The sequence below is a fragment of the Dama dama genome, chromosome 30 (genome assembly GCF_033118175.1).
Source record: "Dama dama isolate Ldn47 chromosome 30, ASM3311817v1, whole genome shotgun sequence".
NCBI classification, from domain to species: Eukaryota; Metazoa; Chordata; class Mammalia; order Artiodactyla; family Cervidae; genus Dama; species Dama dama.
In genome coordinates this window covers 89,341,546-89,368,206 of record NC_083710.1, presented here as the reverse complement: position 1 = coordinate 89,368,206, position 26,661 = coordinate 89,341,546, and the positions used below count along the sequence as shown (strand labels likewise).

Below are 26,661 nucleotides of genomic sequence, written 5' to 3'. Positions count from 1 at the left end.
TCAGAGCCCAGCATGGGGCGGAAGGGGAATCGGGACTGTCTGGGTGGCGGGGGCTTCAGTGGGGCTGCGGCTGCCCACGGCCCCCGCCCTGGCCTTCATGATCTTGTCAATCCACTTGAGGAAGTTGGAGACTTTGGTGTAGACGCCGAACTTCCCCTTGCGCGCGCACCCTTCGCCCCAGCTGACGATGCCGGTCACGTAGTAGGTGTCCCTGAAGCGGGTGACGTGGGGGCCGCCGCTGTCGCCCTGGCAGGCGTCCTCGGGCTGGGCGTCGTAGCCGGCGCAGAACATGTTGGTCGTGATGCTGAAGCTGCTGGAGAGCTTGCAGGTGTTCCGGTCCACGTAGGGCACCTCCAGCATCTTGAGCGTGGACGACAGGCGGCCCTTCTCGTGCGTGCGCCCGAAGCCGCTGACGACGCCCGTCTTCTGGGTCAGCAGCGTGGCCTCCGCCCAGTCCTTCTCCGGCAGGCAGGCGGGCGCCACATTCCGGCGGAACTGGATGGGCGTCTTGAGCCTCAGCACCGCGATGTCAAAGTCGTAGGTCTCCTTGACGAAGCGGCTGTGCTTCACGGTCATCTCTACCTCATGTGCCATCTCGTTGCCCTCCTCCCGATCCGTGTTCCGGTCGCCTGAGGACGGGATACGGCCATCAGCTCAGGGCCAGCGTGCTGCTGACACCTTAAAGTAGTCGTGATAGTTTCTGCTTAAAGACTGGCATGTGGTCACTAGACAATGTGAAATATAGGCGAGAAGCGCGAGGCGGGGAGACAGCCTTCTGCTTCGTGGCCGGTGTCAGCGGTCACTGACCCCTTGTTTGCCCGTGCATGGGCCGGCCCCCAGGTCTGACCTTCCAGAACCCCCCCGGGCCACAGCGCCAGGTGGGCACAGGTCAGAAGCCACGTATGCCATGAGTGCCAATTCTCAGACTCAGAATGAAGAAAATGACTGAACATCTCCCCCAAGTACTGCAAAAACTCATTACATGTGGAGCTGACAGTATCTAAAATTGCTGAAATGAGAATCACCTGTAAACTTGTAAAATGTGTAATGAAAAGGCAATGTAACTATAAAGTTAGAAATTGCAGATGTGGCTTGCGTCCGTGGCTTGCACTGGGTGTTCACGGAGCAGCTCTAAGACCTCCAGAGAAGGGGGGTGATTGGAATTAACCCCCAGACAGAATGTCCTGGCTGCTCAGACCACTAGGGGTGCTGGCAGGCTTCCTGGAGGAGGGGGCCCCTCTTCCCCTTTCTCCCCCCGGCCCAGGGTTTCAGGGCTTTTTAACTCCTCGTGTTTCCAGCATCTGTCAGTCCCCGCGTCTGACACAGGAGGAGGGCGCTGTGGGTGTGGCTGGCACTCACCGACCCTCACTGTGAACTTCTTGGCCTGGTGCAGGCAGTGGGCGGCCGTGAGGATGTAGAACTCGCTCAGGATGGTGCCCCCGCAGAATCCCTCGTTCTCCTCATTGACCAGCAGAGCCTGGGGAGGGGTGGGCGCTGGGGAGGGTTACCCTTAACCTGCCTCCTCCCCGCCCCTGCCTGCGTGGGCCTTCCTGCCCCTGCCTGCAGTGGGCCTCCCCACGGAAGGGCTCATGGAGTCTTCAGGCTGGAACGAGGCCCTGGGCAGCGTGCCCCAGTGCCCACGCCCGCGCCCACCCCCACGGGCCGTCCTGCCCAGTGCTGCTGGTTCTCAGAGCAGGCCTGCCGTGGACCCCATGGTCCCACCAAGTGCCCAGCCCTCTGGTTCTTGGAGCGGGCCCACCATGGACCCTGGTCCTGCCCAGCGCTGCTGGTTCTCGGAGCAGGCCCGCCGTGGACCCCACGGTCCCACCAAGTGCCCAGCGCTGCGGGCTCCAGACTTGCCTGCCAGGCCCTCCTGGTCTTTATTCTCCCTGCCCTTCCTGGGTCACAACATACACATCAGAGAAGAGGCCCTGGTGCCTCCAGACCGACACGCACAACGCCCAGAGCCGCCGTGACCTGCATCGCGCTCTCTGGGGATGAGGGCGCTGTGGTGCGTGCTTCCGCGGGCTCGTGACACGTCAGACAGACGCAGGCCCAGCGTGCAGCCGTGGGCCAGCGGACGTCATCTCTGAGGACTGTCGCAGCTCTGGGAATGTCACTTCTGGCAAAAGCCATCTTGGCTTTGGACACTAAAACCCTGAGGTCCAAGCAAGGGATCCAGGTAGAATCGAGCCCCAGTGAAACCCACCCAAGTGAACGGCAGGTCGTCTTCAGGGTGTGTCCGGTGTGGTATTCGGGACACGTGCTGCTAAAAGCTGCTCACTGTTTACCTGAAATTCATATGTAAGGGGAAGCCTGTGCTTTCACTTGCTAAGTCTGGCAATTTTAGTCCAAATTGACAACCAAAGAGTGATTTTTTTTTACCTTTGGAAACAAATGGATTTCCTTTCCCTAAGGCACCATCTGCCTCATTAGGACTTAGGTGTTTGGGTAAAAGAATCTTTCAAATTACAAGTGAAACAAGGAGAGCGACTCTTTTCACCTCCTGTTAAACCCAAGAGCACGCACCAGAGTCGGGGGGCCGCCCTGTGCCCACAGACCCCACCCTATGGCCCAGACTGGAGCCCCTCCTCTGCCTGGGGGGGGCGTGGCGACTGAGAGGCTGAGGCCCAGCGTTTGTGGCCCCAGCTCCTCCGCCGGGGCCCGAGCGCCTGCAGCAGGCCCTCAGCCGCCTGCACTGCCTGGCAGACGCCTCTCCAGCCTCGCCACCGGGCCGCCGAGCCCCCTGTTACCTGCCAAGGGCACTCGCCCTCCGCGCAGTCCCGGCCGCCCACTATCCGGACCAACTGGCTGCCGTCTTCCCCGGAGTTGGACTCGGTCCTGTTGAGGCCCAGCAGGTGCAAGGAGCTCTCGGTGGGGCCCAGGTCTCCAGGGCCGTACTGCTCCAGCTCGCTGGCGTCCTCGCCAGCGTGGATGACCCACCGCCGGCTGCGCCCCTGCGTGAACTTCCCGCAGGGGAAGGGCTCTGGAAGAAGCGCATGGGCTCAGCCAGGAAGGAGGACACGGTCTACTCCGTGGGAGGAATAGGCGGAGAAGCGTGCCCGGGGACAAGGCGGGGGCCACAGGGAGTCCTTGGGCAGCGGGAGGCCCTGTGTCCTGCTGGGTGGGGGTGGGCCACGGGTGGGAGCCCTGACCGCTGGCTGGTCAGTGCTGAAGGGTCTCAGGGCCTCTGCAATCTGCTGCGATGCCTGCAGAAGTCAGGGGGCTGTGGATGAACAGAGGACTGTGGGCAGCAGGTGACATGGCTGGTGGAAATACATCGAGACCATGATGGCAGAACAGAGGGGCTGGTGGGCACAGTGCCCCGAACCCTGTCAACCCTGCCGTGCGTGTTAAACGTAAGGAAATCCGACCAGTCCACCCTAAAGGAGATCAGTCCTGAATGTTCATTGAGAGGATTGATGCTGAAGCTGAAACTCCAGTACTGTGGCCACCTGATGTGAAGAACCGACTCACTGGAAAACAGCCTGATGCTGGGAAAGATTGAAGGCGGGAAGAGAAGGGGGCGACAGAGGATGAGGTGGTTGGGTGGCACCACCGACTCAATGGGCATGAGTTTGAGCAAGCTCCGGGAGTTGGTGATGGACAGGGAGGCCTGGCGTGCTGCAGTCCACGGGGTTGCAAAGAGTTGGACACAATGGAGCAACTGAACTGAACTGAACCGAATGCCACATAGAGAAAAAGAAGTGTTCTGGGCAGAAGGAACACCGCGCTGAGCTTCACAACGCCACGTCTGATGATGGCGGACAATTGCTAACCTGAGAAGTGCCCAGCACAGAAAAGGGGTCAGTGCCACGAAAAGCCTCCTTTTGTAGGATGACCGCCAGCTGGGGACCTGAGGCAGAGCGGGAGAGAGGCAGGACGGGGGCGGAGAGCTGAGGACCTGCAGGGCCCCGAGGGCTTCCCTCTGCCTCAGGTGTCTAAGCTCAGACGAGCAGCTCCTGCCTCCTGGGGGCCCTGGCCCTGCAGGCCCGCCGAGGCCACAGGAGTGCTCACGGGGGTGACACTCGTCACTCGACGCGAGCTGCTGCTGCGTTAGTGTCTGTGATCTCTGCCCCTGGAAATTCTGCACCAGCTTGTCCATGGCTTAGAACAGATCTTTTTGCAGCAGAAGTAGTTTACCTAATTTTATTTTCAAACATCAAAATTTATTTTAAATTGATCTGTGATTACTCCTGGAATTAAAAAAAAATGTGCAAGCATGTCAAAAAATGTCTTCAATTAAGATAATTTTGGACCAGCTTAAGTTTAAAATGTCATTACCAACAGAAACATAATCTCACTGTCCTCCACCTGCTGAGAGGCTCAATTTGCACAGTTGCCACTGCCCTGAAATTGCCCACTGCCCCAGCCAGCGGCTGGACTCTGCATTCCTAACCACCCCTGGTGATTGGGGCTGCGGGGCCAGTGGGAAGCATGCTGGAGGCCCGGCTGACCGGGGCCATGGTCTCTCAGGTCCTCTGACCCAACCCTGCCCCACACGGGGGGGGGGGAGTCCTGGTCAGACAGGACCTCCCCTGCAGTGTGAGATGGTGGGGAGCGGCTTGCCCACCCCCAGGACCCCCAGGACCCAGGGCCTCACTCAGCCCTGCCTGAGCTTCTGGGCCGATGCGTGGAGTCTGGCTTTATCAAGGGAAAAGCCATTTCCATCTGACCCGCTGCAGCCAAATCAGTTCTGGAGGGCCCCGGGCTCCCTCCTGGTCCCCCCACCCCGTCCAAGGCTCCTTGGCCGGCCCACAGCTCCGGTCCTGGTAACTCTAGCCTCCCAAGCACGCACCCTTCCCAGGGTGCCGGGCACCATGGCAGCAGCTCCACGGTTTGCTGGGGGCCGGGCTCCGTGCATCCTCACGCACCACATGCCCCCAAGGAGAGGACGTCACAGGTCTGTCCCCCAGACTGTGTTCCCCACCCAGAGGCTTGGCCCTCACCAACCCCCAACCAACTGTGTACCCTCACTCCCCGCACCCCCCAGTCCACACCTGTGTACCCCCTCCCCACACCCCCCTCCCCGCTCCTGTGAGCCCCCTCCCCGCATCCCCCCTCCCCTGCCCCCCGCTCCCCCCCCACCCCCACCTGTGGACACGCAGGACTTGCGGTCGTCGCCCAGCACGTAGCCGCGGGCGCAGGAGCACCGCACCTCGCCGCGCTCCTCCCTGCAGAACTGGTCGCAGCCCCCATTGTCCAGACTGCAGAGCTCACGCGTGGCTGCGGGGAGGCGCGCAGCTGAGGGTGCTGCCTGACCAAGGGGCTGGGGGGCCCTGAGGCCAGGCCAGCACCCTGGGCAGGCCCTGTCCCTCCCACCACCTCCCATGGGGTGGGAGCCGAGCGTCCTGAGGTCCTGGGAAGCTGCCCAGGCCGGGAAGGCCTGGGGGCAGAGGGTCTCAGGTTCAGCCCTCAGAGTGGCAGGGAGCTCTGGCCAGGGAGGCGGGCCTCGTGCTGAGCTGGTGGGGCCGCGGGGTCCCCTCTGAGGCCTCCATCCCCCATGGCATACAGGCCCTGGGGTCCGGCCTTCTTGTGATGGGGAGTAGGCACGGCAGCCCGCTCCTGGACTCAGGCCAGCTCCTGGCAGGCCATCCATCGTGACTGAGTGACCTGGGCGGGTTACCTAGACCCACAGCCTGTTTCCCTGCTCGTGATGGGGTGGAGGCCACACACCTCCCAGGAGAGCGCCCAGGTCTCGAGAGGCGCTGGGCACAGGGGACCTTGCAGCCGGGCGGAGGGGCATCACCCCGCCCCCAGTGCGCTGGGCATCAGACTCCTGATGGAGAGCGCCCAGGTCTCGAGAGGCGCTGGGCACAGAGGACCTTGCAGCCGGGCGGAGGGGCATCACCCCGCCCCCAGTGCGCTGGGCATCAGACTCCTGATGGAGAGCGCCCAGGTCTCGAGAGGCGCTGGGCACAGAGGACCTTGCAGCCAGGCGGAGGGGCATCACCCCGCCCCCAGTGCACTGGGCATCAGACTCCTGACACCCATGAGCCCCGCCGCCCTAAACCCAGCTTTACACTTCACCGCTGGGCTTTGCTGAGAAGACGCTCACAGGGCAAACGTTAAAGAAACTTCAGAAGGCATGCCCGGCAGCCCCCGAGTCAGCCAAACGGTTTGAGGCGCGGGGCGGGGGCCCTCTGAGCGGCAGAGGGGTCGAGGCACGACATATACCTGCTGGGGAAGTTCTGAAGTGTCTAGTCTCAGAGCATGCTCTCAGGATTATACGTTCAGAAACGAAAAGCAAACGTGCAAAGCTTTCTCCTTCGGGAAAACTGGTCTAATACTAACCCAAGTTTTGTTAAAAAGTAATCCCTGTATTAGGAAAACTCAGCGATTTTTCCATGTAGTACTACTTGTGTCAGATTTGGACAATCCCGGGCACTCAGCACTGACACCGCATGAATTTCCAGAATCACAAGAAGCAGGAGAGACATCAGTTCCCACATTAAGGGGACAGCCCTGTACCCACGTTCACCCTGCAGCTGCTCAGAGGAGCAGGGACCTGCCTGGGGGCCCCTGTCCCCCACACCGGGGCCGTGATGCGCTTTCCGCTGCTGCAGTGGCAGAAGCTGCAGCGCCCAGGCTGAGGCGTGGTGGCCACCGCCGGCCTCCTGGGGCCTCCTGGGGCCTCTGGCTCCCACCCTCGACCCCACCAGGCAGCTCTGACCGGAAGGCACGGTGAGAAGAGGAACTCACAGAATTCGCAGTTTTTGCCTTCAAACCCTTCCGCACAGGTGCACGTGTAGTCCCCGAGGCCATCTTTACAGCGGCCCTGATTCAGGCAAGGCTGGCCTTCACACTGGTCTCCATCTGCAAAGGAAGCACTTGGAAACCGGCGCTCGCAGCCAACTCCCCACGTCAGGGAAGTGAGCGCGCTGTGTTGGTCTTGGCACGCGTTTTCAGGTGACTCGAATGAACCTGGGGTTCTTCCTGTTTTCCTGCAAACAAGTTGTCCTGTCTGGACTTTGTTACCCACCCCTCTTTGCGGCCACATGTACGTGAGGCATTTATCTAGCTAGATTATTGACTGAGCGTTCCAATTCTTGCTGGGACATGTGACAGTGCTTTTCCAAGCACTGACAACATTTTTATATCAGGCAGAGGAGCCCTGGGCTGGGGAGTGGGTGCAGCAAGCAGGAGGCTGGAGGCTAGGTGATCGCCAGACACTTATTCTGGGCTGAGCATCGAGAGGCAGGGTGTCAGGTTGCCCAGGTGTGAAAGAAGAGAGAGCCCTTACCCAGCACTAACGCGGCTCTGCATTTCTTGGTACATGTATGCAGTCTAATTCAGGGATAGGTCCAGTTGTCATTGTGAGAAATCTGAACACCGTTACCAGGACGAAAACATTATTATAACTCACACCATTTCAGATGCTATAAGCATTAACTCAAGATGGTTACCTTATGAGAGGACCCAATGGTTCAGATTCTATTTTTTGTTTCTATCTAATATACTTGGGTTTTAAAAAGTTACCATGGAATTTGGTATCCTCAGATGAGAATGAACTGATTTAAATGTATATAATTAACAAAACTAGAATTAAATAAAGTTACCATAAAAAACTATTTGACAATAACTATTCAGGAAACACTCAGAAGGGAAAAGTCTTAGATGAGTAAAATTTACACAGGAAAGTAAGAAAGGAAATTCAGGAAACATCTTCAAAATTTGAATACAGTCTCTCCTGGTCTAAGTACCCTGATGAGTCCTTCTTACTTAGGATTAAAATAGAAAAGTTCTCACCTTTGTATATACTCCAGAATTCATCCTAAAAGGAAAAAAAGATTTTAAAGTGCATTAGGGAAAACAGGCATTTCATACCAATAACAGCCATAATCTGATAACTCAAGTGAATAGCCTATTTCCCAAACAGAGACCATTTTGTGGGACAAATTGCTCTAGAACTATTCAATCTAAAAGGGATTTTTTCCCCCAGATATCCTGTATTTGTAAAGCTGTGGCTTCAAGCATCCTTTTTTTTTTTTAAAAAAACACATGTTGGTATAATACTCATATCTCCTAGCATCTATTTTCTTGCTTGCGAACAATTGAACACGGCATCTGGAAAACACTTTGTAATACTAACTTTACTTTTCTAGCGTTAATTCTTGCAAAATCTCTAATTATGTGATCACAATCAAGGTTTTTACATTATTTGTCTCAACTGTAATTCTAAATTACTTTTCTTGAACTGTAGAAGTTTCTATATGCTTTTCTTGTTTGTTTTTCACTAATTTCAGTTTGGAGAAACTTTGCTGAAACAAGAGCAACTGAAGTGAAATCTCTAAAGCGAGTGCTTAGATTCAGAAGCAAGTCAGAAACTTTATGCGTCACAGTCAAACCCTGTAACACATTCGCAAGGACAAGTGACTGTAACACTAGGGGTTCATTCAGGCCGCAGTGCGTATCGATAGTTCGTTCTCTGGCGTGCTGCAGCCGCGGGGCCGCAGAGTCGGACACGACTGGGCATCTGGACTGAGCTGAGTGTGGTGTCGTCTGGCGTACCGCAGTTTGTTTACCCATTCACCCAGCAAAGGACTTTTGCACTATTTCTGGTTTTGGGCAATTATGAATAGAGATGCTATAAATGTTTCTGTACAGGTTTTGTGGGGAAAAAAAGCTTTTAATTCTCTACAGTAAATATCCGGGAATGAGATTGCGGAGCCACTTGGCAACGGTCAGAGCCTGGCTTTGCCGGGCTGGCGGTCCCCACAGGCCGTGTGTGAGCTGAGCGTGCCGGACAGCCTCCCCAGACCAGCTTCTGGTCAGGACTTCCACTTCCCGGCGTGCTGTGGTCGTGGCGTCTCACTGTGGGTTTCACTTGCATTTCTGTAATGCCTAATCACACCAAGTATCTTCTCAAATGCTTATTTGCCATCCACATATCCTCTTCAGTGAAATGTCTGTTCAGATCTTTTGCTCACTGTGTTTAATTGGACTGTTTATTTTCTCCTCTTGAGTTGTGGGAGTTCTTTATAAAGTCTGAGTGCAAATCTTATGGCAGATATGAGATTTGCAAATATTTTTAGTCAACAGCCTGTATCTTCATTCTCTTAACAATGTTTTTCACAGAGCGAAAGTTTTAAATTTAGAGTAAGTCCAATTTATCTGTATTTTCGTTCATGGATTATGCTTTTGGTGTCACGTCTAATAATTTTTGCCTAACTTTGTGTCATGAAAATGTTCTCCTAAAAGTTTCCTGTTTTATCTTTAGAGCTATGTGACCCATTTTGAGTTAACTTTGTGTAGTTGCAGAGATTTAAGTTAAAGCTGACCTTTTAATGCATATAGACGTACAATTACTCCAAAGCATTTTTGAAAAAGAGAATTCTTTTTCCACTGAAATGCTCATGCATCTTTGTCAAAGATCAGTTGGCCGTATTTGTGTGGGTCTATTTACGGGCTTTCTGTTCGGTTCTATTTTCTGTGTTTCCCAGGACTTTACCAGTACCACACATCAATAGCTCTTAGAGTAATGTAACTTTATAATAAATCTTTAAGTCAGGCAGTGTGATTCCTCCAACTTTATCTTCTTTCTCAAGACTGTTTTAGTTAGTCTAATTCCTTTGCTTTCCCAGATTTCAAATTTTAGAATCAACTTGTCTCTATCTAATGGAAGGTTGATTTGCATTGCATTAAATCTATATATCAAATTGGGAGGAATCAATGTCTTAATATGTCGTCTTGCAAACCATGAGCAGTCTCTGTCTACTCATTTAGGTTCTCTTTCTTTCAATAGCATTTTGCCGATTTCAGCATACAGACCCTATACAAGTTTTATTAGATTTACACATAGATATTTTTCTTTGGACCAATAGTAAGTAGCATTAATTTTTTTTAATTTTTAGCTTCTAACTGTACATTACTTGGAGAAGGAAATAGGAACCCACTCCAGTAATCTTGCCTGGAAAATTCCATGGACAGAGGAGCCTGGCAGGCTACAGTCCATGAGGTTGCAATCAGACATGACTGAGTACTCACACATGTATGTTACTACTACATAGAAATATGATTAATATTTGTGTGCTGACCTTGTATTCTGTGGCCTTGCTAGACACATACATTTTAGGAATTTTTTTAGATTCCATGGGATTTTCTATGTAGATTATCATGTCACTCACCAATAGGGATAGTTTTATTTCTTCTTCTTAACTTGTTAGACCTTCCGCCTGGCGAGGGCTTCCAGCACAGTGACGGATTGGGAGTGTTAGAAACGGACATCCTTGCCTTCTTCCAGCTTTCACTGTGGTTGCTTGTTAATAGTCTTTGTCTTGTTGAAAAAGCTCCTTTTCAGTTATAATTTGCTGAAAGACTTTGAAATTGCGGATGGCTGCTGCATCCTGTCTGGGGCTTCTCTGTATCAACTTACATGACGACGTGGGTTCTTCTTCTTTAGGTGGGTTACACCGAGCGAGTGAGGGAAAGCCGCTCAGTCGTGTCCGACTCTTTGCGACCCCACGGACTACACAGTCCATGGGACTCTCCAGGCCGGGATACTGGAGTGGGCAGCCTCTCCCTTCTCCAGCAGATCTTCCCGACCCAGGAACTGAACCGGGGTCTCCTGCATTGCAGGCGGATTCTTTACCGTCTGAGCCACCTGGGGGGCCCTCAGGACTGATTTTTAAATATTGAGCCAGACTCGTGTGCTCAGGATAATCCCGCTTGGTCATTGTATATTCTTATAAATCTGTGTCTGTATTTATTCTCTATACGTATCTGTATCTGCTTTATTCAATTTGCCAATAATTTGTTGATAATTTTTATGAGAGGTTCATGTGAACTATTGTGGTATAGTTTTCTTCCTTTCTTTCTACCTCCCTCTCTCCCTCCCTCTTTCTTCTGTTTTTGTAGGGTTTGGCATCAGAGTAATGCTGATTGAAAACAAACTTACAAGTGTTTCCTTTTCTTTCCCAGAAGAGATGACACAGAATTGGTGTGCGTTCTTCTTTAAACCTTTGGTGAAACACCAGTGACACCATCTGGGCCTTGATGTTTCCTTTTCAAAAGGGTTTTAACTAAGAAGTGGAATCTGCAGACGCCTCTGTCATCTTATGTGTGGTGGTAACTCAAGGTTTTGAGGAATTGGTCCATTTCCTCCAAATTGTCCAAATTCCATCCAAATTCGTGCATAGAATTTTCCACAGTATTCACTTATTATTCTTTTAACATATACAAGGCCTGTAGTAATATCCCCTCTTTCATTCTTGATATAATTTGTGTGTTCTTTTTTTTTTTATCAATCTTGTCAAATCTCATCAGTTTTATTTATTTTCTCTATTATTTTGCATGTCTTTAATTTTACTGATTTCTCCTCTTTGGGGTTTGCCTTTTTGTGTGTGTGTCTTAAAGTGGAAGCTTAAAGTATCGTTGTGAGAACTTCTTTCCCAGTAAGCATAGTAATTCTATAAATTTCCCTATAAGCACTGTTTAGCGGCTTCCCACAGATTTTGTTGTATATCCATTTTGTTCAGCTGAGAGTATTTTCTAACTTCACTCGAGACTTCTCCCTTAACATGTGGATTACTTAGGGAATCCCCTGGTGGTCCAGCAATCAGGATTTTGAGCTTTCACTGCCGAGCGCGCAGGTTCAGTCCCTGGTTGGGGAATTAAGATCCGCCAGGCAGTGGGGCATGGCTGAGGCAAACTAATGATTCAGCACTTTAAAATCACAAGGACGGCAGCTACAAGGAAGTAAGGCAGATGTCTGGGAAAGGATGCTGAGGAGGAGGGCGGAACATGCACGTCCACTGGTGTCAGTCACCCTTATTACTTAGAGAGATGACCGGGACCCCGAGTGTGGTGGCAGGCGTCTGGGTGAAGAGCCCGCTCCTGGGGACCCTGTGGGCGGCCCGGCCCCAGAGCTCATTCCAGGACCCAGCGCCTCGTGCTTGCCCGGCCCCCCGTCCTGCTGCACGGCCCCTCACCGTCTGCTCCGTGTCCTCGAAGACCTCGCGGGCCTCCTCGTACGAGCAGGCCTCCTCCCGGCACTCTCGCTCCAGGTTTCCCTGCTTCATCTCCTCCAAGAATGAGTTGGCCCTGCGGGCTCTCTGCAGGACATGGTGGGCCTGGTCCCGGGGCAGGAACACTGGGGCGGGAGGACACAGCTGTCACGGGCTCGCCATGTGGCCACGCACCGCCTCCGTGAGCGGCGGGCCAGACCCCTGCCCCGAGCCCGCTCCCGCCGGGGCAGCCCGCCCCGTGCAGAGCCCCGGAACTCGGCCTTCCTGGAGGCGGCTGGGCCTGCCCCTCCTGGGCACCCCTCTGCTCTATCCAGGGCTCAGCCGTGCCCCTTCATCCCCGTCTCCCAGGCCCGAGCTCTGCTCTCGGTGGGGAGTTGTGACATGGTTTTGTACAATCTACAATTGAAAGCGTGACTTGTTTCAAACGCCAGAACATACAAACCCATGAGTAAAACAAAAGTTTCAAGAAACGGTGCTTACTATTATTTTCCAGAAAATAGTTCCTGTTACAAAATTTTCTGCTTGATTCTGTGCCATTTCATTTAAGACCGACTAACGTGACCTGCCCGTGACAGCGTCTGGGGTCCGGGGGTCCCTGGTCCTCGCCGCTGTCTGTGCTTAGCTGTCCCCACGCTGCTGCCCTGACTGCTGCCTCGCCCTCTCTCCACCGGAGGCCCTCGGCTCCTGCCCCGGCCCTCTGCCTGCCCTCTCTACCTCTCTTCTGCCGAAGACTTGAGTCTCTGCCTAAGACAGATGACTCTGTAAGCTGATTTCCAGTCCCAGCTCATGGCCTGAGCTGTGTTTGCAGCTCTCCCCGCAGGGACTGTCCCCCTTGTCTGTCTCAGAGCGCCAAGCTCCGCGCTTCGGAAACTGAAACGCAGGACTGCAGAGTCAGCCGTCTTGAGTGGCAAATACATCTTGGTCACCAACTACTGGATACTGGTGAGTGGAGGTTACAATCCCTCCCTCTTAGGGTTATTTTAGAGAGTGTATGAAACTCCCAAGTGTTCAATTGGTCCTACCTCCAACTACTTTCCCTCCCAAACCCCCTCTTCTTTAGTGACACCTGGTTTTCCCAGCGAGGCCAGGCTCAGCCTTGTTCTCTGTGGGCCCCTCCCCACACTCCAGACCTCCAGGGGCTCCTCTCCACCAGCGAGCGGTTGCTTTGAGATAAGCCCACGCCTCCCCCTCCCACTCGCCTGCCTGGCCGCTGGCCTCTCTCTCTCTCTTCCCTCTCCCCCAGCCTCTCGGGCTCCTGGACTTCCGCCTCAACCGGAAGGCAAGCACGCAGGCAGGCTAGGGGCTGCCTCTCGGCTCTCTGCTCTCTGGCCTCCAGGACGGGCCTGGGTCCTGGGAGGCCCAGAGACCCTCTGTCCTGTCTCAGGTCGGGCAGCCCCTACCCAGGCAGAGCCAGCCTGGTGGGGTGGCACTGGGCCTCGTTTTCTTCCCTGCCTTGGAAGCCCCTCTCTGCCTGTGACCCCCTGCACCCCAGACAGAGGGGCTCCTCCCTCTCTGCCTGTGACCCCCTCTGCGCCCCAGACAGAGTAGCTCCTCCCTGTCTCTGCCTGTGACCCCCCGTGCCCCAGACAGAGGGGCTCCTCCCTCTCTGCCTGTGATCCCCCGTGCCCCAGACAGACGGGCTCCTCCCTGTCTCTGCCTGTGACCCCCCACACCCCAGACAGAGGGGCTCCTCCCTCTCTGCCTGTGACCCCCCACACCCCAGACAGAGGGGCTCCTCCCTCTCTGCCTGTGACCCCACGTGCCCCAGACAGAGGGGCTCCTCCCTCTCTGCCTGTGACCCCCCACGCCCCAGACAGAGGGGCTCCTCCCTCTCTGCCTGTGACCCCCCACACCCCAGACAGAGGGGCTCCTCCCTCTCTGCCTGTGACCCCCTCTGCACCCCAGACAGAGGGGCTCCTCCCTCTCTGCCTGTGACCCCCTCTGCACCCCAGACAGAGGGGCTCCTCCCTCTCTGCCTGTGACCCCCCGTGCCCCAGACAGACGGGCTCCTCCCTCTCTGCCTGTGACCCCCCGTGCCCCAGACAGAGGGGCTCCTCCCTCTCTGCCTGTGACCCCCTCTGCACCCCAGACAGAGGGGCTCCTCCCTCTCTGCCTGTGACCCCCCGTGCCCCAGACAGACGGGCTCCTCCCTCTCTGCCTGTGACCCCCCGTGCCCCAGACAGAGGGGCTCCTCCCTGTCTCTGCCTGTGACCCTCCGTGCCCCAGACAGAGGGGTTCCTCCCTCTCTGCCTGTGACCCCCTCTGCACCCCAGACAGAGGGGCTCCTCCCTCTCTGCCTGTGACCCCCCGTGCCCCAGACAGAGGGGTTCCTCCCTCTCTGCCTGTGACCCCCCCATCCCAGACAGAGGGGCTCCTCCCTGTCTCTGCCTGTGACCCTCCGTGCCCCAGACAGAGGGGTTCCTCCCTCTCTGCCTGTGACCCCCTCTGCACCCCAGACAGAGGGGCTCCTCCCTCTCTGCCTGTGACCCCCGGTGCCCCAGACAGACGGGCTCCTCCCTCTCTGCCTGTGACCCCCCCCCACCCCAGACAGAGGGGCTCCTCCCTCTCTGCCTGTGACCCCCCCCACCCCAGACAGAGGGGCTCCTCCCTCTCTGCCTGTGACCCCCCACGCCCCAGACAGAGGGGCTCCTCCCTCTCTGCCTGTGACCCCCCACCCCAGACAGAGGGGCTCCTCCCTCTCTGCCTGTGAGCCCCCGTGCCCCAGACAGAGGGGCTCCTCCCTGTCTCTGCCTGTGACCCTCCGTGCCCCAGACAGTAGCTCCTCCCTCTCTGCCTGTGACCCCCTCTGCACCCCAGACAGAGGGGCTCCTCCCTCTCTGCCTGTGACCCCCCACGCCCCAGACAGAGGGGCTCCTCCCTCTCTGCCTGTGACCCCCCACCCCAGACAGAGGGGCTCCTCCCTCTCTGCCTGTGAGCCCCCGTGCCCCAGACAGAGGGGCTCCTCCCTGTCTCTGCCTGTGACCCCCTCTGCACCCCAGACAGAGGGGCTCCTCCCTCTCTGCCTGTGACCCCCCGTGCCCCAGACAGAGGGGCTCCTCCCTGTCTCTGCCTGTGACCCTCCGTGCCCCAGACAGAGGGGTTCCTCCCTCTCTGCCTGTGACCCCCTCTGCACCCCAGACAGAGGGGCTCCTCCCTCTCTGCCTGTGACCCCCCCCCGCCCCAGACAAAGGGGCTCCTCCCTCTCTGCCTGTGACCCTCCGTGCCCCAGACAGAGGGGTTCCTCCCTCTCTGCCTGTGACCCCCTCTGCACCCCAGACAGAGGGGCTCCTCCCTCTCTGCCTGTGACCCCCCACCCCAGACAGAGGGGCTCCTCCCTCTCTGCCTGTGACCCCCCCCACCCCAGACAGAGGGGCTCCTCCCTCTCTGCCTGTGACCCTCCGTGCCCCAGACAGAGGGGTTCCTCCCTCTCTGCCTGTGACCCCCTCTGCACCCCAGACAGAGGGGCTCCTCCCTCTCTGCCTGTGACCCCCCACACCCCAGACAGAGGGGCTGCTCCCTGTCTCTGCCTGCCGCGCCCCCTCTCCAGGCTCCTGTCCTCCCAGCTCTGTCCCTCTGCCCCGTTTCTCTCTGTCTCCCCCTCTCTTTCTGTCCACGTTTCCCTCTGCTCTGATCCGCTCACTGACTTCCCACCCATGGGGAGGCACAGCTGGCCCTGAGCTGCCCCAGACTGAGACCGCAGCCAGCATCTCAGGCCGAGCTTCCAAAGGGGCTGTGCACACACTCTCCACTCAGGAAGTTCAAGGGCATCTCCCGGACCCCTCCCGCCCTCCACCTGGGGCCACCTGCAGTCCGCAGGGTGAGGGCCACGTACCGCTCCCTGCCGGCCGCAGGAGGCCGCCTAGGGTGGTGGTGAGCAGGATGAGGCGCAGCAGGCCGGCCATGGTGGGGCCCTTCGGAGGACAGCGGTCTGTCCCGCCGCGACAGGCCTCCGGGGCAAGGTCCGCTCACCCTGGCTGGAGGGCGGCTGGCGCCCGGCCTGCTTATCGCTGCCGCCAGTTGGAGCCCGCGCCTGCGGGGGCGGGGGTTCAGGGACGGGGGGCGGCTCTGGGGGCCTGGCCGCCCTGCCCCTGCAGCCCCGGGGAGGTCCCGGTCGAGCTCCTTCTCCTCCGGAGCCGTGACCGGGGCCTGGCGTGCGCGCGGAGCATTTGTTCTGAGAACAGACACGCCGTTGTGTGGTTCTCAGACATCCACAGCTAGCTGTTCTCATCCTTACGACTGTGACAAACGTCAAGTCTCATTTCCCCATCTGTTTTAATTTCTTTTTTTTTTTTTTTAGGGGACTATCCCAGAGCAGTGAGGGGGGCCGGATATAATCATGCTGTGTGCTTCGTGTGCTCAGTCGTGCCTGCCAGGCTGCTCTGTCGTGGGATTCTCCAGGCAACAGTACTGGAGTGGGTTGCCATTTCCTTCTCCATCCCCATCTGTTTTTCTAGGACAGAAAACAGGTTTAGAGAGAGGTGGGGCGCCATCCACGGCCATCGGTGCGGATGTGGGGTTAGGACCAGGAGCTTTGTGCCCAGGCTGGGTGGGAGGTGAGGGCACCACACTGGGCCGGGGCTGCTCTCCCAGCCAGGAAGCGCCCCTCTCGGGAGCAGCAGGTGTAGGACGTGACCACCACGGCTGAGCGGGGCTCTGCAGGCAGCCGTCCACGGGCTGCCAGCGGGCGGTGCTGTCCTGGGAGGCGAGGGGGTCATGCTCTGTTCGTTGGCCGAGCATGCCCGGCCCGCCCCACGCGGGACGCCTGCTCACCAGGCCTGTGTCTGGCGTGGAGAGCGGCTCCGCACACAGCAGGTGTGGGGCGAGCACCAGTGCGCTGAACGAGCCTCTGATGTCCCCAGACGCTGCCGCTGGGCACCCAGGCAGGGCTGGTCTTTGGCAGAGAGGTGGCCATGGTAAAGTGAGGTCTCCCCTTTCTTTGTGCTATCCCTGCCCTGCAGGGCGGGTGGGGTGAGGCTGGGCTCTGGCGAGCCCCTGCCCCGTGCCCGTGTCCAGCGGTCCAGGTGGGCGATGCTCCCCGACGTTGCCCGGCGCGGTGAGGCCCACCCAGGACCTGGTCAGTCCCTCCAGCCCCCTCCCCTCCTCTTCCAGGAAGAGGCAACCAGCCAGCTTTTGCTTCAGGAAGAAACAGCAGGCTCTGCGCTCAGGGCCTCTGGGGGCATCTTGACTAGAGTCTCCCAAGTGTCTGCAGCCTGAGCTGGGGCCGTGTGGACGCTGGACAACCCGCTTCACCATCCACAGCTGGGTGACCCATCCTCCCCACACCTCATCCTGCCTGCGCCGGTTTCATGAACGCAGGACCCCATTTACAGACGAGATGGGAGGCAGAGAGGGTTAGTGGTGAGGCTGAGGGCACCAACCAGAGCTGGAGCCAGGGAGCGTGACGTGTGTGCCCAGTGAGAACCCCAAAGACTACCACCTGTGCGGGGTGGCGGAGGCCAGGCAGTGGGCACACGAGTCTGCGGGTCAGACGGCCTCTTCTTCAGCCTGGCAGCCTCTGACCCAGCAACTCCGCGCTGCCGTTTTGGGCAGCCTGGGTGATGCGTGTGGCCAGATGTGTGGCCAGGCTTGCCCAGCCCTGCTTGGTACACGAGACGTGGCTGGACTGTCCAGCAGGGCATGGCCCCAGCACCCTAAACTGAGGTGCCGGGCTGGACAGGTGAGACCCGAGGGGGCAGGTGCCCACTGGCCGGGCTAGGGTGGGGTCTGGAGCTCCTGTCCCTGGTTCCTCATCCTTCCCCCTCGCAGCCTGCGTGCCCATCACCTGAGGGACTCGATAGAAGGTAGATCGAGGGCCCCCCCCCCCGACCCCGCCAAGCGGGGCAGGACCTGGGATCCTACATCCTGCAGAGGGTCCCTGCTGGTCCTCAGGCTGGTGTCATCTCCTGGGGCCTCAGCCAGGAGAGACACGCAGCCCCCAAACCCAGGAGAGCGTCTGCATCGGAAATGGCTTCACGTGAGAGTTCACGTCAGCGAAGCTGGTGACTGTGGAGGAGCCCGGCTCGAGGACCAGCGTGAGGGTCTCTGGGAGACGACTCTGGACCGTGCGGGGAGAGCAGGGGGGCGGGCCGCCCGCAGTCAGGGGCCGCCCGCAGTGCAGGGCTGCGTGTGCCGCACACTCAGCGGGATGTGGGAGGCCGATGTCCATCGGGGTGCTCACATTTACCCGGGACGAGGACGCAACGCTCGGGGGAGCGACAAGCCAGACAGGGAGTGGCGCAGGTCGCCGCGAGGACGGGCACCGGGCCTGTGCTGCCCGCGTGTGCCTCCCGTCCCGTCTGGACGCCTCCAGCCCTGGGTGCACCCCGCTGCCGCCCTCCCCTCCCCGTCCGCCTCTGACTCTGGGTCTTTCTCTCTCCCGCCCTCCGTCTCTCCCTCCGTCTGAGTCTCTCTGTCTCCATCTCTGTTTCCACCTGCCCCGCTTCCCCGCCCCAGGAACCACAGGAGAATCTCCGGCTTTGGCTCCTGGGGGCCAGTCACGCGTGGCGGCTTTATTGGCAGGGCAGGGGCTAGGGCAGCAGCGGGACCCGGAGGAGGCCCCGTTCGGGCAGAGGGTGGCCCATCAGCCGCCGCAGCCAGGCCGTGTAGCGGGAGACCCGCGTGTAGACCCCGAAGTGGCCGGCCGCCGCGCAGCCCTCGCCCCAGCTGACGATGCCGGTCAGGAACCAGGTGGCTCGGAAGCGTGTGGCGTGCGGGCCCCCGCTGTCCCCCTTGCAGGCGTCCTTGCTGCCGTCCGTGTAGCCGGCGCAGAACATGTTGTCCGTGACCGCGGGCCCGCCGGGCCTCTGGCGCGACTGCTGCAGGCAGTCCTGGGTCAGCAGCCGGGGCACCAGCACCACCATGAGCTTGCGGGCGGTGACCCCGCGCTCCAGGAGCTGGCCCCAGCCGCTGACGGCCGAGAAGCGCACGAAGGCCAGCGTCTCGTCCGCGAAGGCGGGGTCGGGCAGGCAGAGGGGCGCCACGTGGTCACCCAGGGCCACGGGCTGCGACAGCTGCAGCAGGGCCACGTCGTGGTTCGTCTTGCCCGGCACATACTCCTTGGGGACGATGACCTGCACCACCAGCCGCTCCTGCTCCGAGCCCTCCACGCGGCCGAGGTCGTGCTCACCTGCGGGGCACCAGGACGTCTGCTCACGCCCCCCTCGCCGCGCGGGCCAGGGCCTCCTTTCCCGGGAGCAGGGGGCGCACATTCCACCCCCAAGGTGGGCAGGCAGCCTCTTGGCGGCTGCTGGCGGGTGAGTTGGGGCGAATCCAGACCCAGAGGTGGAGGTGTGAGAGGGGGTCCTGGCGGGCAGTGTGGTGGGTGAGGAGGGGTGCCCCAATTCCTTGCCCCCCCCCGGGGCCCCCGTCATCCCATAAGCCCGCTGGGCAGAGCACCCCGGGGAGGGCACCCCCGCGGGGCTCCTGGCAGGAGCGGCGTCACCCGGGGCTGCGTCTGGGCGAGAGAGAGGCTGCAGGGGGTGGGCACAGGGGTCCGGGGGTGCGGGGTCTGCCCACACGCTGCCTGCCTGCGTCTCTTTCCAGGAGAGTTGCCGCCGCTCTTGGGAGCGGTGGCTGGAAGCCCAGAATCTTGGCCCGCGGGGCAGGGGGAGGCGCCCGCACCACCTACCCAGCACCGCAGTCAGATTCCGCCAGCTCCGGAGCCTGTCGAAGCAGTGGGCAGCGGAGACCACCCAGGAGGGGCTGACCAGGGTGCCCCCGCAGAGCAGCGCACCGTTCAGCTTCAGCATGGCCTGGCGGGCGCGGCACACGGGGGGGGGGGGGGGGGCGGCCACGTCACGGTCACGGCCGCCGGCGCTCCCCTCCCTGCAACCGCGTGCGGGCTGCCGGGGACGCCGCGTCCGTCCAGAGAAGGGTACGGGGAGCTGGCGGCCCCGGCAGGAGGGTGGCAATGCCGGGTGGGGTCCTCTCTGCTCCCGCAGAGCCTCAGACAGGTCCAAACAGTGGGCCTGCGGATTCGCCTGCCGGGCGACCCTCCCCTTCCTTCCACCTCCCCCCAGGCCCGAGGACCCTCCCCGCCCCCGCCCCCCTCCCAGGCCCGAGGACCCTCCCGCCCCCGCCCCCCCCCCGCCCAGGCCCGAGGACCCTCCCCGCCCCCGCCCCCCCCAGGCCCGAGGACCCGCCCCGCCCCGCCCCGCCCCGCCCCGCCCCGCCCCAGGCCCGAGGACCCTCCCCGCCCCCGCCCCCCCCAGGCCCGAGGACCCTCCCCGCCCCCGCCCCCCCCAGGCCCGAGGACCCGCCCCGCCCCGCCCCGCCCCGCCCCGCCCCAGGCCCGAGGACCCTCCCCGCCCCCGCCCCCCCCAGGCCCGAGGACCCTCCCCGCCCCCGCCCCGCCCCAGGCCCGAGGACCCTCCCCGGCCCCGCCCCCCCCAGGCCCGAGGACCCTCCCCGCCCCCGCCCCCTTCCCAGGCCCGAGGACCCTCCCCGCCCCCGCCCCCCTCCCAGGCCCGAGGACCCGCCCCGCCCCCCAGGCCCGAGGACCCTCCCGCCCCCGCCGCCCCCCCCAGGCCCGAGGACCCGCCCCACCCCGCCCCGCCCCGCCCCCCAGGCCCGAGGACCCTCCCCGCCCCCGCCCCCCCCAGGCCCGAGGACCCGCCCCGCCCCGCCCCGCCCCGCCCCGCCCCGCCCCCCAGGCCCGAGGACCCTCCCCGCCCCCGCCCCCCTCCCAGGCCCGAGGACCCGCCCCGCCCCCGCCCCGCCCCCCAGGCCCGAGGACCCGCCCCGCCCCGCCCCGCCCCCCAGGCCCGAGGACCCTCCCCGCCCCGCCCCCAGACCTGAGGACCCGCCCCGCCCCGCCCCCCAGGCCTGCCGACCCTCCCCGCCCCGCCCCCAGGCCCGAGGACCCGCCCCGCCCCGACCCTCCCACCAGGCCTGCAGCCTCACCTGCCAAGGGCACTCCCCTTTGGGGCACACGTGGCCCCCCACGATTCGCCCTTGGGGCTTGCTGCCGTTTCTTTTTTCCAAAACAGGTATTTTCCCGCACGGATATTCCACTGTGTGAGACAGAGGTCAGCAGGACGTGGGCGTGACAGAGGCCCTGCGGCTGGACGGGCGAGCGCCCTGTGTTGGCGCCTGTGCCCCTTCTTGCCCGGGGTTTCGGGGGTCCCGGGGAAGCTGCTGGGGCCAAGCGGCAGGGCCTGTGGGCCTGGGTCCTGCTGGTGTATTGGGTGGAGACAGGCAGCCTGACGCTCCCAAAGGGCCCGGGATGTGCTGCGGGGGGTGGGCAGCGTCTCGGGCAGCCCGGCTGCTCTCCAACCCCACTCTTGCTTTCCACCTGGCTCCGGGGAAGCCCCAGGCTGGAGGGGACAGGCTTGAGGCGGCCGCTGTCTCTGGCCTCCTGGATGAGGCCGCCTGCACGATCTTCGGGAGACCAGGGCTGGGCGGGGGGCGCCTCCTCCCTCTGCCCAGGGCACCCCCTCGCCCTGGTGAGGCTCAGGGATGCTCCCCCCGGGCCTCCACCTTTTAGCCACAGAGGACGTGCAGCAGGGCGGTGGTGGCTCATCGGGAGTGGAAGCACACACCTCGGGCCTGGGCCCCGGGCCTGTTACCTGTGGGCGCACAGGTCACCCCGTCTGACTGGAGTGCGTAGTCCTCATGGCACCAGCAGAAGCGCCCGGCCCCCGGGTTGGCCCCGCAGTAATGCTCACAGCCGCCATTGTCGTTGGCGCAGATCAGCTGGCTCTGCTTGTCTGCGGACACAGGGAGCAGCCGACCGGGCCCCTGGGTCAGGGCAGGAAGCCCCGGGGCCGCCCCTCCCTGGGCCAGGGGCCGGGCCTGCGCGGAGAAAGGGGACACCCTGCAGACACCCCAGGAGGGTGAGACCCGGGCCTGGGGGACCCGGCTCAGGGGACACCCTGCTTCCGGCTCTGCCCACCCTGCAGATGACCCAGGAGGGTGAGACCCAGGTCTGGGGGTCCCAGGTCAGGGGACACCCAGCAGACAGCCCAGGAGGGTGAGACCTGGGTCTGGGGGTCCTGGGTCAGGGGACACCCTGCAGACGGCCCAGGAGGGTGAGACCCAGGTCTGGGGGTCCCGGGTCAGGAGACACCCTGCAGATGGCCCAGGAGGGTGAGACATGGGTCTGGGGGTCCCATGTCTGAGCACGCTGGCCACTGCGGCTGTGGGAACCCCGCGCCAGGGTGCAGGGGAGCTGGCAGAGACGAGTGGCTCCCCCAGACTTGCCCCAGAAGCGGGTCAGCACCCAGAACCTTGCACCCAAGATGCTCGGGCAGAAGCCTGCGAGGTCGCCGAGCCCAGCCTCCCACAAGGTGAGTCGGCAGCCTCCGGGGCCCCGGCTGCTCACCTGTCTCGCAGTTCCGGCCCTCGAAGCCGTCGGGGCAGAAGCAGACGTAGGACTGGAGCTGGTCCTCGCAGGAGCCCCCGTTCTGGCAGGGGCTGGAGGCGCACTGGTCCCCGTCTGCAGGCAAGTCACTGTTAGGAGGCTGACGGGGGCTGGCGGCGGATGGGGTCGGCCGGTCACCTACTCACCATTGTAGGAAACCCAGAACTGCTTCTGAGGGAGCAAGAGGAAGCCGTGTGAGACGCGGGCACCGGGGCAAGCTTTATGTCCCCGTGGGGGAGCCGCCGGCGCGGGCTGGGGCAGAAGCCACACCGCTCCTCTGGAGATGGGTGGGTTCATCCAGGGAAGCGAGTCTTTTCTCTAACACCCGCCCCTCCCGTTGCTAAGGCCACAGAGGTCCACATGGCCTCTCCCAAGTCCCAACTCCAGGCTTCAGCCCCAGCCCTGCCAAGTCAGAGCTGTGAACGTGGATGAGACCCCACGCTCCCCGAGCCTCCGGGGCCTCCCCCAATGCTTCGCTGACCGTCCAGACACCAGCTGACTGAGGAGAATGTGGGAAAGACACGCATGGGTGCCCTGCCAGTTTCAGGGGCCTGTCAGTAACTGTGACTCCCCAGGGATCTTTAGGCCAATGAAAAGCAACTCACAGCATTACTGTGAGAATCAAACAAAGTGAAAACTGTTGGAAGGTTCTGAAAACCACAACCCACTCCAGTATTCTGGCCTGGAGAATCCCATGGACAGGGGAGCCTGGCGGGCTAAAGTCCTTGGGGCCGCAAAGAGTCAGACACGCCTGAGCGACTCAGCACAGCTGCAGCTAGTGGTAAAGAGCCTGCCGGCCAGTGCAGGAGACGTCAGAGTCGCGGGTTCAGTCCCTGGGTGGGGAAGACCCCTGGAGGAGGGCACGGCGACCCACTGCAGGACTCCTGCCTGGAGAATCCTGTGGACGAAGGAGCCTGGTGGGCTACAGTCCATGGGGTCGCACAGAGTCAGACACAGACTCCAGGGGTGGCCATCCTGAGCGCACCTGGGAAGGGGCGTGTGAGCCCTGCCCCGCGAGTGCGACGTGTGTGCTGCATCAGACGCGTGTCCTGTGTGTGTGAGACGCGTGTCCTGTGCGCGTGAGACGCGTGTCCTGTGCGCGTGAGACGCATGTCCTGTGCATGTGAGACGTGTGTCCTGTGCGTGTGAGACGCGTGTCCTGTGTGGGGTGTCCCCCGAGTGTGCGGGGAGAGGGGGTCTTGTCTCCTGGCCTCCCGATCCTCAGCCCCCCGGAAGGAGTTCATCTCACTGGAAGGAGGCAGTTTCGGCGGGCATCTCTCTGCTCTTGGACGGGAGGGGAGGCCGGCTCCGCCCGCTGAGGGAGGAACAGGCTCCCTAGGTGCGCCCTCCTCACTGGCGCGTCCTGGAGGCGGCCCTGCCCGGGGTCTCCGAGGGCTCTGATGGGTCTCCGATGGCCAGGGTCCCTGAGGGCTGTTGGACAGGCGGCCCGTCCCAGGGCCTGGATGGCTTCTGGGGATGGGGGAACTTCCTCGGGGGGGCGGAGGCACAGGAGACTGAGCTTCCGGACGAGGGGTGAGGATGTGCAAGGGTCACAGCGCGGGGAGACTCCGGCCCCCGCTCCCAGAGCCTGCCGCCCACCCCGGCACGCCAGAGCTCACCGTCCTCTCCTCGTTGCGGAAGATCTCGCGGGCCTCCTCGAAGGAGCAGAGCTCCTCCCTGCACTCCCGCTCCAGCGAGCCTGGCCGCAGCTCCTCCAGGAACCCGTTGGCACGCCGGGGCCGGTGCAGGATGCCGAGGGCCTGCTCCTGGGGCAGGAAGACTGGGGGGGCGCGCCGTGAGACGCGGGGGAGAGCACCATCCCCCCACCTGTGACAGCACCATTCCCACCGCCCCGCCCCGCCCCCCAGTGACGGGATCACAGGCCTCCCCTCCCCCACCAGTGATGGAATCACAGGCCTCTTGCCCACCCTTCCCCCGTGATGGGATCACAGGCCTCCCCCCCTCCCTGCCCACGGGCCGGCTGGTTTGCAGCAGGAGAGTTCCTCATGGCTGCCAATGGGCAATACTGCACAAGCTTCATATGTGAGGAGAAGGCAATGTGTTCAATAAACTATAACAACACGTCCATGCCCTTGACTGGGTCCCTTCGCTTCCAGTTCATCCTAAGGAGATGCTCTGAGCCCTGCAGACACCCGGCCGCTGGGAGAGCTGGAGACACGTCACTGGCAACACTAATGACCCACGCCCGGCGATGCCAGGTGAACAAAGAAGACGGTTAAACAGGAAGGACCCGGGTGCCGCCGGCCCTGGAGCAGGGCTGCGGGCAGGGACCCCGCGGCCGGCCGTGGGTGCCGGGGCAGACGTGGGCGGGTTTCAGGGGACAGTGTTGGTGCCTGGCTTCCGCCTCGGCCACCCCTGGGGGCTGCGGAGTCACCGTGGTGACCGCTCACAGAGCCGCCCGCCCGTGTTTCCCGCTCAGGCCTCTCCGCGTCCGCGGGTGGGGGTCGTGGTCACCGCCGCGGCAGCCGAGCATCAAGGCGCAGAGTCCGCGCCCTGTCCCTGGGGCGGGTCCCCCCGCGAGGGGCCGAGAGCTGAGTGTGAGACGGGTCACCTCTGAGCCCACGTCTGGGCCTGGGGGGCAGTGAGGGCAAGGGAGGGCCCGCAGTGGCCAGGGTGCCTGCCCCCATTCATCTGGGAGAGGACTCCCGTGGCCTGTCCTCCAGGGGCTCCGCTGGTCTTTTGAAAGGCAGGCAGGTCACAGAGGACCCACCAGCCAGGCTCCCAGCAGATGGGAGCGCCCACCATGTGGGCCAGCTTTGGGGGTGGCTGGCCTTCCACGGGGTTAATGGGGAGCCCCCCTCCACTTACCTGCCGGCAGGGATCCCCGCAGGCCAAGCAGAAGGCAGAGGAGGGCCAGCACCCGGGCCCGGGACAGCATGGCCAGATCCTAGGCTGCTCAGCCTGTTGACTCTGTGGAGGGCGGGGGCTGGGCAAAGTTCTCCCAGAGCCGGAGATGGTGGGGGAGGGGGCCTGGCCTCCAAGCCCGCGGTGCGGTCCTGGCCTGGGGCCTGCGGACGGGGGCTGGCTAGACTGCCCCAAGGGCTCTGTCCCTAAGACGGCTCCGGGACGCGTGTCTGGAGGGTGCCGCTCCAGTGTGGCTGCTGGGGGAGAGCAGCGCCCACCGCCCCGTGACGGTCCCGGCAGGGCGGCATGCTCGCGGGGTGATGGTGAACATGGCCCAGAGCGGTGCTTCTGGCTCAAGGGCCTGGCTTCCCTGCTTTGGGGGGCACAGGGGGAGACGCATGCCCTCGAAGAGCCCCTGTGGCGTCTCAGCCCCGGGCTGGTCCCTCATGCTTTCCTGCCCCGGGGCCGCAGGCGGGGGTGACCAGCTGCCCTGGCTGCTGGGCAGTGGTGGGTCTCTCAGGACCCTGGGCTTTTGGGACGAAACCGGGACGTCCAGGGCCACTGGGCTGGCGGTGTCCCCGTGAGGCTCCCTTGGGCATCCAGCCTCCTCAGGAGGTGCCCCTTTTCTCTAAAGGGTGGGCTGGGGACACTCTTCCTCTTTGTGGGGGTGACGGGGCCCAGCTGTCCCTGCCGGTCCCGGGTGCTCCCTCCCCGAGAGGACGACAGCCCTCTACTGATGGCCTCTGGACTCTGCTCGTCGCTATCAGTAACCGCTCGGTTGCTCAGGATCCAGGTGTAGTGGAATTTGTGAAGGAGGTGGGGGGAACTCCGAGCCCCTCAGGGACACGTTAGGCAGGTGTAGCCGCTCTGGGCTCAGCCCCCTGGGGGTCCTGGCTCCATCCTCTCTAGCTCTGGAGGGGCTCACCCCTCTGAGCCTCGCTCTCCTCACGGGGCAGGGGCACTGGAGAGGCTGGCTGAGAGCTGGGGGTGCCCTGTGTCCTGTGATGGCTCCGAAAGGGTCCCCAGCACCCCCGCCGTGAGCGGCCAGCGCCCCGGCTTCCTCCCGCCCCAGCCAAGAGCCTCGCAGTCACTGGATTCCTTGTGTGCCCCTCTAGCTGCCCACCCAGCCCCACGCCCAGGGGCTCCCAGCCACAAGAACTAGCCTGTCCCTCCAAGGCTCTGCAGAGGGTCCTTCCCGCCCCTTCCAGCTCCCGAGGCTCCAGTGGCCTTTGGGCCCGGCTGCGTTGAGCGGACGATTTCTGCCTCCGCCGCCCTGTGTGTATGTGAGAATCTCCTGCTGCTTCTAAGGACACCAGTCATTGGACTGGAGACACTGACCGCATGTCAACCTACTGCACCTGCACTGACCCCACCTCAACCTACTGCACCTGCAGTGACCACGTCTCAACCTACTGCACCTGCAGTGACCGCGTCTCAACCTGCAGTGCCTGCAGGGACCCGTCTCAACCT

At 61.5% G+C, this 26,661-nt stretch overlaps 2 protein-coding genes across 2 annotated transcripts; both read right to left on the bottom strand.

Annotated features, from left to right (window-relative positions):
* F10 (coagulation factor X) lies at positions 1–15,906 on the bottom strand. Its single transcript, XM_061133352.1, has 8 exons — positions 15,799–15,906; positions 11,931–12,091; positions 7,750–7,774; positions 6,703–6,816; positions 5,095–5,226; positions 2,754–2,986; positions 1,360–1,477; positions 1–629 (listed from the first exon to the last, which is right to left on the bottom strand). The coding sequence occupies exons 1-8, from the start codon at positions 15,866–15,868 to the stop codon at positions 1–3; spliced, it is 1,482 nt and encodes a 493-aa protein (XP_060989335.1). The 5' UTR covers positions 15,869–15,906.
* A 2,587-nt stretch (positions 15,907–18,493) lies between these two features.
* F7 (coagulation factor VII) lies at positions 18,494–25,249 on the bottom strand. Its single transcript, XM_061133298.1, has 8 exons — positions 25,156–25,249; positions 23,946–24,106; positions 22,473–22,497; positions 22,288–22,401; positions 21,533–21,673; positions 20,868–20,977; positions 19,594–19,717; positions 18,494–19,092 (listed from the first exon to the last, which is right to left on the bottom strand). The coding sequence occupies exons 1-8, from the start codon at positions 25,223–25,225 to the stop codon at positions 18,494–18,496; spliced, it is 1,344 nt and encodes a 447-aa protein (XP_060989281.1). The 5' UTR covers positions 25,226–25,249.
* Between the last annotated feature and the right edge of the window lie 1,412 nt (positions 25,250–26,661).